Source organism: Gambusia affinis, linkage group LG02 (assembly GCF_019740435.1).
Source record: "Gambusia affinis linkage group LG02, SWU_Gaff_1.0, whole genome shotgun sequence".
Lineage (NCBI taxonomy): Eukaryota > Metazoa > Chordata > Actinopteri > Cyprinodontiformes > Poeciliidae > Gambusia > Gambusia affinis.
Genome location: NC_057869.1, coordinates 32,755,911 through 32,767,299, shown reverse-complemented (window position 1 = coordinate 32,767,299; position 11,389 = coordinate 32,755,911). Strand labels below are relative to the sequence as shown.

The window sequence follows — 11,389 nt, the reverse complement described above, 5'->3', positions numbered from 1 at the left end:
TTAGATATACAGGTGAAATTCTTGCTAAAGTATGTTTTGCAAACATCTTTGTATGTATTTCATAACTGCCTTGTGATGAGTGGTGTTTGGCGCCACCTACTGGTTGCCTATAAATTAGAAGGGAAAACGGAAATTCCACACAGACTGTTTTGCGCTCTGATGTGGTAAGTCATCAAATCCGGTTCTCCTCTGACTTGTTTTTGTGGTTTTGTTCGGGGACTAAATTGGAGTGTTGTTGCGATACACAGAGTGACAGGTGGACCAGTAAGGGAGGCTAACTGGATGTTTATGTCAACCATTCATTACAGGTAAAAATGTTAGTAATTTAATGTGTCAGTTATGTTTGTCAGTTTGTCAGTTATGTTTGCCAGTTTGTTAGTTTGTTTATTAGCTGTTTCCATGACAACATGGCCGTTGTTTTCTGTGAAGCATTAGAGGGTGCTATTTAGTAATTTAATAATTAATTTTGATTGCTATCTGTATTTATTTTTCTAGATTGTTTCATTTATAAAAGAAAGATGAAATTGTATAAAATTCATATTAAAGATGTATTATTAATGATAACCACTATACGATCACATGTTAGAGAAAAATATATTGTTAAACTTCATTGTAATCATTATTTGTGAAACAGACGGTTTTGCGCTCTGATGTGAGTGACTGGTGGACCAGTAAGGGAGGCTAACTGGATGTTTATGTCAACCATTCATTACAGATTGTAAATTAAACAACTTACAATCCAACCCACTGTCCACCCGAGTCTGTATGACAGGACGGGTATAAAGGAAGCTGTTACATAAGAATATAAGCAATATTTAAAACAGCTTATGTTTTATGAACAATATTATTCCTTATTAATTTGGTGTTAAAAGATGAGCATTTTTTCTTTTTCTGGTAACAAACTGCCACAAAGTATAAATCAGATTTTTACTTTTGTATTCAATGTCTGTGTACCATTAATGGCAAAAAAACATTTTCACTTTTCTCCAAAATTCATCAAGTTGACAATTCTTTAGTAGAATAAGATGAGTAGTATTTTAAAAGAGCAGAGGAAATCTTATGTTTTTTGAACAATAACAATAGTTGTTGTTAAGCTGTTGCTAAGTGATGACAGCGTTTTCTGGTAACCAAGGGCCACAATGTAAACATTAGATATGTTAGTTTTTAAAAGTTTACCCACTCTAAATGTGTTGTCCAAGCATATAAGCAGTATTTCAAAACAACTTATGTTTTATGAACAATATTATTCCTTATTAATTTGGTGTTAAAACATGAGCGTTTTTTCTTTTTCTGGTAACAAATTGCCATGAAGTATAAATCAGATTTTTATTTTTTGGTACACATTTGGTCAACACTCTTGTGTAATCATTAATGGCAAATAAAACATTTTCACTTTTCTCCAAAATTCACCAACTTCACAATTCTTAAGTAGAATAAGATGAGTAGTATTTTAAAAGAGCAGAGGAAATCTTATGTCCAATATTTGTTGTTAAATTGTTGCTAAATGATGACAGCGTTTTCTGGTAACCAAGGGCCACAATGTAAACATTACATATTTTAGTTACCAACTCTAAATTTGTTGTCTAAGCATATAAGCAGTATTTAAAAACAACTTATGTTTCAAAAACAATAATATTACTTATTTATTTGCTCCTAAGAGATGAGCGTTTTTTCTTTTTTTCTTGTAAAAAATTGCCATGAAGTTTAAATAAGATTTTTACTTTTGTGTTAAGTGTCTGTGTACCATTACTGGTAAATAAACCATTTTCACTTTTCTCCAAAATTCACCAAGTTGACAATTCTTAAGTAGAATAAGATGAGTAGTATTTTAAAAGAGCAGAAGAAAATTTATGTTTTTTTAAAAATAACAATATTTGTTGTTAAGCTGTTGCTAAGAGATGACAGCGTTTTCTGGTAACCAAGGCCACAATGTAAACATTACATCTTTTCGTTTTTCAAAGTTTACCAACTCTAAATTTGTTGTCTAAGCATATAAGCAGTATTTAAAAAGAACCTATGTTTTATAAACAATAATACAACTTATTAATTTGGTGTTAAAAGATGAGCGTTTTTTCTTTTCTGGTCACAAACTGCCACAAAGTATAAATCAGATTTTTACTTTTGTGTTCAATGTCTGTGTACCATTAATGGCAAAAAAAAAACATTTTCACTTTTCTCCAAAATTCACCAAAGTGATGATTTTTATGTATTATAAGATACGTAGTGTTTTAAAAGAGCAGAGGAAATCTTATGTTTTTTTAAAAATAACAATATTTGTTGTTAAGCTGTTGCTAAGAGATGACAGCGTTTTCTGGTAACCAAGGGCCACAATGTAAACATTAGATAGTTTTGTTTTGCAAAGTTTACCAACTCTAAATTTGTTGTGTAAGCATATAAGCAGCATTTCAAAAAACTTGTATTTCATAAACAATAATATATCTTATTAATTTGGTGTTAAAAAATGAGCGGTTTTTTTTTTGTTTGTTTTTTTTCTGGTAAACTGCCATGAAGTATAAATCAGATTTTTACTTTTGTTTTCAGTGTCTGTGTATCATTAATGGTAAATAAAACATTTTCACTTTTCTCCAAAATTCATCAAGTTGACAATTCTTTAGTAGAATAAGATGAGTAGTATTTTAAAAGAGCAGAGGAAATCTTATGTTTTTTGAACAATAACAATAGTTGTTGTTAAGCTGTTGCTAAGAGATGACAGCGTTTTCTGGTAACCAAGGGCCACAATGTAAACATTACATATTTTAGTTACCAACTCTAAATTTGTTGTCCAAGCATATAAGCAGTATTTAAAAACAACTTATGTTTCAAAAACAATAATATTACTTATTTATTTGCTCCTAAGAGATGAGCGTTTTTTCTTTTTTTCTTGTAAAAAATTGCCATGAAGTTTAAATAAGATTTTTACTTTTGTGTTAAGTGTCTGTGTACCATTACTGGTAAATAAACCATTTTCACTTTTCTCCAAAATTCACCAAGTTGACAATTCTTAAGTAGAATAAGATGAGTAGTATTTTAAAAGAGCAGAAGAAAATTTATGTTTTTTTAAAAATAACAATATTTGTTGTTAAGCTGTTGCTAAGAGATGACAGCGTTTTCTGGTAACCAAGGCCACAATGTAAACATTACATCTTTTCGTTTTTCAAAGTTTACCAACTCTAAATTTGTTGTCTAAGCATATAAGCAGTATTTAAAAAGAACCTATGTTTTATAAACAATAATACAACTTATTAATTTGGTGTTAAAAGATGAGCGTTTTTTCTTTTCTGGTAACAAACTGCCACAAAGTATAAATCAGATTTTTACTTTTGTGTTCAATGTCTGTGTACCATTAATGGCAAAAAAAACATTTTCACTTTTCTCCAAAATTCACCAAAGTGATGATTTTTATGTATTATAAGATACGTAGTGTTTTAAAAGAGCAGAGGAAATCTTATGTTTTTTGAAAAATAACAATATTTGTTGTTAAGCTGTTGCTAAGAGATGACAGCGTTTTCTGGTAACCAAGGGCCACAATGTAAACATTAGATATTTTAATTTTTCAAATTTACCAACTCTAAATTTGTTGTCTAAGCATATAAGCAGTATTTCAAAAGAACTTATATTTTATAAACAATAATATATCTTATTAATTTGGTGTTAAAAAATGAGCGTTTTTTTTTTTGTTTGTTTTTTTTCTGGTAAACTGCCATGAAGTATAAATCAGATTTTTACTTTTGTTTTCAGTGTCTGTGTATCATTAATGGTAAATAAAACATTTTCACTTTTCTCCAAAATTCATCAAGTTGACAATTCTTTAGTAGAATAAGATGAGTAGTATTTTAAAAGAGCAGAGGAAATCTTATGTTTTTTGAACAATAACAATATTTGTTGTTAAGCTGTTGCTAAGAGATGACAGCGTTTTCTGGTAACCAAGGGCCACAAAGTTTACAAACTCTAAATTTTTTGTCTAAGCATTTTACGGCCCCTGGCCTCTTGAGGCTGTGCATGCTCCTTTTCTTTTGTTATGCAGGACCAGCTGTGACAGCACCCCTTCTGATTGGCTGCCTAGAAGCTGCAGGAGCCACACCCCATTGGATCAGCAGAGCATGGCAAGCCAATCAGAGGCTGATGAGCCTCACCTGTTCCTTTAAAAGGCTCCTGAAACATTCCTCCAGTGGGGGCAGCTAGTAGGAAGAGGTTCTGTAAAGCTGTTCCCCATCCTTTTGTTTGCTACTGCTAAAGCAGTTTGATTGTGTTTACTAGTGATGGTGAGATGAAGCCTCATGAGGCATTGAACCACTTGAGCCAACTGGTTCGAGAAAGGGTTCATTTCTTGAGGCTTCATGTGCACACGAAACCACCTACTGGCCAGGTGTTTAATCACAGCCAGCTGTATCTTAACACGTGTGATGAATTGAATGTTTGTCTATTATGGCTCTTGGGAATGACTTCACAAAAGGTGAAGAAAAAAAGAGACAAAGAGAGAGAGAAAGAGATATATAGAGATAGAGATAGAGAGAAATATATATACAAAAAAATCCTATCCTGTCCCACAGCTATCTTAAAAATCCTAATATAAAAATTAAGAACTTTAAAACTAACTAACCAATCCTATTTATAATAGTGAGATTATTAGTAAAAAGCTCAAATTAAATAAATAACCCAATTATAACTAATAAATAGTAAAGTCTAAAAACATTAAATATTAATCCCAGAAAAATAAATAAAGGGGAAGGGGGGAAAAATTCATTTAGATCAATACCTTGCTTATTCCAGAGCAAATCTGCTTATGATGTGTGTGATGATGGTATTGGAGTTCAAGGTAACTCAAGTTAAATCAAGTGGTGAAAACTCACGTATCCTTAATATTAGAATTAAAATTAAAATTAAAAATAGGATAGCTGTGGGACAGGATAGGATTTTCTCTTTTTTCCTTTCTCTGTGTCTCCCTCTCTGTATATATATATATATATATTTTTTTTTTTTTCTCTCTCTCTCTTTCTCTCTCTTTGTCTCTGTTTTTTCTCTTTCTCTCTCTTTTTCTGTCTGTATGTATCTATCTCTTTCTCTCTGTAAATATCTATTTTTTATTTTTCTGTTTCTCTCTATCTCTAGATCTATATATCTTTCTCTCTCTCTTTGCCTGTGTCTTTTTTCTCTCCCTCTTTCTGTATCTGTGTCTCTCTGTCTCTGTATTCTCTCTCTCTCTCTCTCTCTCTCAGAGGACGAAGAGTTGTGGACGACGTGCGGCGGCCCGTGCTTTCCTATGACTTCCTAGTGAAACTGCCCTATTGGGTGGGGGAAGTTGTAGTGTTTATATATATATATATATATATATATATATATATATATATATATATATATATATATATATTCTCCCTACCTGTCTCAAACTAAATAACCACAATCCAAACTATCAAAACTCTGTCCACTCTCTCAACTGACCGCAACTCGCCTACAACAACCCACATTTTGAATGAAGCCTGTGGGGTTTCTAAACCCCGCGCCAAAATCTGAGCCACTTCCCGAAGCAGTCACGTGGTACAGCCGGGCAGCGAGGCTTCGGACGTCATCGTTTTCGGCTCCTCCCCTAAATGAAGCAAGCCTCGATACGCGCTTTACGGAAACGCCCCCTCCATTACTCGACACACGCCTCGAAGCCTCGGCACATCACGTAACATCACTAGTGTTTACTGTGAAAAGCTTGTGCTAGGGAGGTTTGGTGCTCCCTTTTATTTTTTAATTTGGATTGTTTTGAGTTACCTTTAGACTGACTTGTTTGAACTTTTGTAATTTAATTTGCACTGCACATTCTTAAATTTGTTAGTCATTTTCTTTCGTTTTCAATTTGATTATATTGTTCTTTGAAACCACCCTTTTTGTAACAAATCACCTTTTTTATTTAACCCCTTTTTTCTCTGGACATTTTTATGTTACTGCCCCTGAACCCCTAGACCTTGGGGGGGGGGGGGCTGTAGCATAAGTGGGGGCTCGTCCGGGACACTCGTTAAGAGGATCCCTTTGTCCAGAGTTAAAAGAGGAACATTTTGGGTTGTCTGTATCCAGCAACCATGTCAGTTTCATTTAGTCTGTAGCACTTTTTAGCCGACCCCTCTCTTGACCTTATTGATAGCTTCCATCCATCTTCTTCCGCTTATCTGGGGTCGGGTCGCGGGGGTAGCAGCTTCAGAAGGGAGGCCCAGACTTCCCTCTCCCCAGCCACTTCCACCAGTTCCTCCAGAGGGATGCCAAGGCGTTCCCAGGCCAGCCGAGAGACATAGTCCCTCCAACGTGTCCTGGGTCTTCCCCGGGGCCTCCTCCCGGTGGGACGTGCCCGGAACACCTCACCAGGGAGGCGTCCAGGAGGCATCCTGACCAGCTAGCTCTTGATAGCTGCCGCAAGTGTGAATTGCTGCAAATTGTGGAGCATTTTAAGCTGCAGGTCCCAAAACAGGTCCTTAAAGGGGACCTAAATGCTCTAATAGTGGAGAAGTTGGTGGAGATTGGGGTAATCAAAGAGCCTACTGTAGTGCCATGCCAAAAGGCCTTGTTTGTGGAGGACCTCAAGGACAGTCCTTGTGTGGAGGAAGCAGTGAGTAATCGGGGGAAGACACCTTGCACACTCCCTCGCTATGACCCACTGTCTTCTGTGAGTTTTAGAAGGATGAGATGGAGCTCGTTTGAAGGGGAGGTTGGCACGTCTCCAGATGGAGGCTGAGGAAAAAGCCCAGGACAGAAGAGCTCAGCTGGAGCTTGAGATCAGGAGGCTGGAAATAGAGGCTGACAAAGCTATAAAGCTGCGCAAACTTGAGCTGGAGGCCCAGGCTCGAGCACCTTCTGCCTCTATCACACCTGGTTCCACCACCATGTCTGCTATGCCATTTGACATCAGTAAGTGTATTTCTTTAGTACCTGCTTTCAGAGAATCTGAAATTGATTCATATTTTGCAGCATTTGAACGCATTGCTGGTCCTTTGCAATGGCCTAGGGAAACCTGGCCACTTTTGTTACAATGCAAGTTTTCTGGTAAAGCTCAAGAGGTGTTGGCAGCGCTCCCTTTAAAAGATAGCTTGGACTATGATCTGGTTAAAGCTGCTGTCTTGCAAGCTTATGAGTTGGTCCCAGAAGCTTATAGACAGAAGTTTCGACAGCAGAAGAAAACTGCTGGACAAACGCATGTTGAGTTTGCCAGAGAGAAAGGCATTCTCTTTGATAAATGGTGTGCTGCATGTAAGGTCAACAATTATGACACTTTATGTGCGCTAATATTGTTGGAAGACTTTAAGAAGTGTATTCCTGATTGGGTGGTGTTGTATTTAAATGAACAGAAGGTGACCACTTTAGCATCTGCTGCTGTTCTTGCCGATGAGTATGTGCTTACCCATAAGTCATCTTTGGTGCTAATGAAACGTCACATGTTAGCTCTGTACCGCAGTCCCAGATGGTTAAAACCACCATTCCAAAAGAAAGCCGTGAATGCTTTTACTGTCACAAACCTGGACATGTCATCGCTGATTGTTTAGCTTTAAAACGCAAAACACAGCCAAATTCACAACAAACTAAAGGTGTACGTTTTGTGAGAAGAGAACCCTGTACTAAGAGCACTGGTTGTGGTGACAAATTACCTGATCCCTGTTTTGAACCATTCATTTTTGATGGCTTGATATCACTGACAGCTGATCCCTCTGATTCAAAGCCAGTACACATCCTGAGAGACACTGGAGGTTCTCAATCATTCTTGCAAATGTCTTACCTTTCTCACATGGGAGTGCCTGTGGGTACAACTCTGTTCTGAGGGGGATGGAGATGGGCTACGCTCCAAGACCAGTCCATAGAGTTTACATAAAATCAAAACTTATCACAGTGTTTTTCCCAGTTGCTGTCTGCCCAGATTTACCCATAGATGGTGTGGCTATGCTAATGGGCAATGACATTGCAGGAGGTTTAGTTCTTCCCAGTCTGGAGGTTTTAGACAATCCGTTAAATCAGACAACCCCAGACTCTTCAGACCCTGGGCTGTACCCAGCCTGTGTGGTCACCTGTGCACAGACACGCAAAGACACTGATATTTCAATCGCTGATTCTGTTTTGATGTCTCCATTTTCCAGTGAGGATGATGCAGAAAGTAAAAGTAACAGCATGATGTTACTTCTAGAGTTGGTGGAGCTGGAGGAGCCTGGTCCACTCTGGGAGAAAGCGTCCATCCCCATGACCAGCCAACACTTGTCATCTGCTCCACAAGCTGATGAAACATTACAAAAATGTTTCAAGAATGTGGTAAGTGCTGAACAAGCCAATAAAAAGAAACTAGGTGTTTTAAAGCGTCGCTGGTCTTCATCATTTGATAAAAGCTCTAACTGGAGTAAAGTTAAGCAGTCATGCCACCCCTGACCTGCACGCAAACCAAATGGTGTTTGTGCTCGAGTTGCAGTCAGAACTCCACTAATAGTGGCTAAGCTGAACCATGCAGGTGAGCCAGGGAAAAATGATTCCATTTGTTTTAGTCCTTCTTGTATTTATGTCAATGCTAAAGTTGTGGCAATTAATAATTATTCCACTCCCAAAACAAAACAAGAATGGTATACTCCTTGCTACACACCTGTATTAGCTGCACCTGATCTGACAGACCATTTATGTTAGAGGTGGATGCCAGCGCTGTTGAGGCAGGTGCAGTGCTAATACAGGAAGATTTGCAGGGTTTAGATCATCCTGTTTGCTATTTCTCCTGCAAGTTCAATAAACATCAACTGAAATATTCAACCATTGAAAAAGAAACCTTGGCTCTGTTATTGGCTCTTCAGCACTTCCATGTATATCTTGGTTCCAGTAGTTTACCAATCGATGTCTTCACTGACCATAACCACCTAGCTTTCCTTTCTCGCATGTATAACCACAATCAGCGCCTTATGCGGTGGGCTTTACTACTCCAAGAATACAACCCGAACATTCAACATAAAAAAGGAACAGAAAATGTTCTTGCAGATGGCCTTTCCAGGTTGTGAGTATGGTTTTTGTTTATTTATGTGTGTGACACTTAGTATTTTACAAAACTGGGTTTTGTAATTTAAGGGGGGGGGGGGGGGGGGGTGTTATGGCCCCTGGCCTCTTGAGGCTGTGCATGCTCCTTTTCTTTTGTTATGCAGGACCAGCTGTGACAGCACCCCTTCTGATTGGCTGCCTGGAAGCTGCAGGAGGCACACCCCATTGGATCAGCAGAGCATGGCAAGCCAATCAGAGGCTGATGAGCCTCACCTGTTCCTTTAAAAGGCTCCTGAAACATTCCTCCAGTGGGGGCAGCTAGTAGGAAGAGGTTCTGTAAAGCTGTTCCCCATCCTTTTGTTTGCTACTGCTAAAGCAGTTTGATTGTGTTTACTGTGAAAAGCTTGTGCTAGGGAGGTTTGGTGCTCCCTTTTGTTTTTTGATTTGTGTTGTTTTGAGTTACCTTTAGACTGACTTGTTTGAACTTTTGTAATTTAATTTGCACTGCACATTCTTAAATTTGTTAGTCATTTTCTTCCGTTTTCAATTTGGTTATGTTGTTCTGTGAAGCCACCTTTTTTGTAATAAATCACCTTTTTTATTTAATCCCTTTTTTCTCTGGACATTTTTATGTTACCGACCCTGGATCCCTAGACCTAGACAAAGCATATAAGCAGTATTTCAAAAGAACTTATGTTTTATGAAAAATATTATTCCTTATTAATTTAGTGCTAAGAGATGAGCATTTTTTCTTTTTCTGGTAATGAACTGCCATGAAGTATAAATCAGATTTTTACTTTTATGTTCAATTTCTGTTTTATAGCATATCTACCATCAATGATTAAAAATAAAATTAACTTTTCTGTAAAATTCACCAAAGTGACGAATCTTAAGTATTATAAGATACGTAGTGTTTTAAAAGAGCAGAGGAAATTTTGCTTTTTGAATAATAACATTTGTTAAGCTGTTGCTAAGAGATGACAGTGTTTTCTGGTAACAAAGGGCCACAATGTAAACATTACATATTATAGTTTTGCAAAGTTTCCCAATGCTAAATGTGTTGTCTAACCAAATAATTAGTATTTAAAAATAACTTATATTTTCTAAACTATAATATAACTTAATATGGTGTTAAAAGATGAGCGTTTTTTTTTTCTTTTTCTGGTAAACTTTCACAAAGTATAAATCAGAGTTTTTCTTTTGTTTTCAGTGTCTGTGTACCATTAATGGCAAAAAAAAAACATTTTCACTTTTCTCCAAAATTCACCAAGTTGACAATTCTTAAGTAGAATAAGATGAGTAGTATTTTAAAAGAGCAGAGGAAATCTTATGTTTTTTGAACAATAACAATATTTGTTGTTAAGCAAGTTGCTAAATGATGACAGTGTTTTCTGGTAACCAAGGGCCACAATGTAAACATAACATCTTTTAGTTTTGCAAAGTTTACCAACTCTAAACTTTTTGTCTAAGCATATAAGCAATATTTAAAAACAACCTGTGTTTTATAAACAATAATATTACTTACTAATTTGGTGCTAAGAGATGAGCGTTTTTTTTCTGGTAACAAACTGCCATGAAGTTTAAATAAGATTTTTACTTTTGTGTTCAATGTCTGTGTACCATTAATGGTCAATAAACCATTTTCACTTTTCTCCAAAATTCACCAAAGAGACGATTTTTAAGCATTATAAGATACGTAGTGTTTTAAAAGAGCAGAGGAAATCTTATGTTTTTTGAACAATATCAATATTTGTTGTTAAGCTGTTGCTAAGAGATGACAGCGTTTTCTGGTAATCAAGGGCCACAATGTAAACATTACATATTTTAGTTTTTCAAATTTACCAACTCTAAATTTGTTGTCTAAGCATATAAGCAGTATTTCAAAAGAACTTATGTTTTATAAACAATAATATAACTTATTAATTTGGTGTTAAAACATGAGCGTTTTTTCTTTTTCTGGTAACAAATTGCCATGAAGTATAAATCAGATTTTTATTTTTTGGTACACATTTGGTACACACTCTTGTGTAATCATTAACGGCAAATAAAACATTTTCACTTTTCTCCAAAATTCATCAAGTTGACAATTCTTTAGTAGAATAAGATGAGTAGTATTTTAAAAGAGCAGAGGAAATCTTATGTTTTTTGAACAATAACAATATTTGTTGTTAAGCTGTTGCTAAGTGATGTCAGTGTTTTCTGGTAACAAAGGGCCACAATGTAAACATTACATATTATAGTTTTGCAAAGTTTCCCAATGCTAAATGTGTTGTCTAACCAAATAATTAGTATTTAAAAATAACTTATATTTTCTAAACTATAATATAACTTAATATGGTGTTAAAAGATGAGCGTTTTTTTTTTCTTTTTCTGGTAAACTGTCACAAAGTATAAATCAGAGTTTTTCTTTTGTTTT

At 35.9% G+C, this 11,389-nt stretch overlaps 1 protein-coding gene across 9 annotated transcripts; it reads left to right on the top strand.

Moving 5' to 3' along the window:
- On the top strand, window positions 1-9,622 carry LOC122820728. Of its 9 annotated transcripts, none has more exons than XR_006368860.1 (3): window positions 1-164; window positions 249-308; window positions 4,025-4,366. XR_006368860.1 is itself a non-coding variant. In XM_044098335.1 (3 exons), the coding sequence occupies exons 2-3, from the start codon at window positions 6,702-6,704 to the stop codon at window positions 9,293-9,295; spliced, it is 342 nt and encodes a 113-aa protein (XP_043954270.1). In that variant the 5' UTR covers window positions 14-308; window positions 6,655-6,701; the 3' UTR covers window positions 9,296-9,610. The 9 variants fall into 9 exon arrangements, 5 of the variants coding, with proteins under 5 accessions (XP_043954270.1, XP_043954263.1, XP_043954255.1 ...); XM_044098335.1 differs by lacking the exon at window positions 4,025-4,366 and adding exons at window positions 6,655-6,885; window positions 9,138-9,610 and having other exon boundaries at window positions 14-308; XM_044098328.1 differs by lacking the exons at window positions 1-164; window positions 249-308; window positions 4,025-4,366 and adding exons at window positions 472-715; window positions 6,655-6,885; window positions 9,138-9,609.
- Window positions 9,623-11,389: the final 1,767 nt, after the last annotated feature.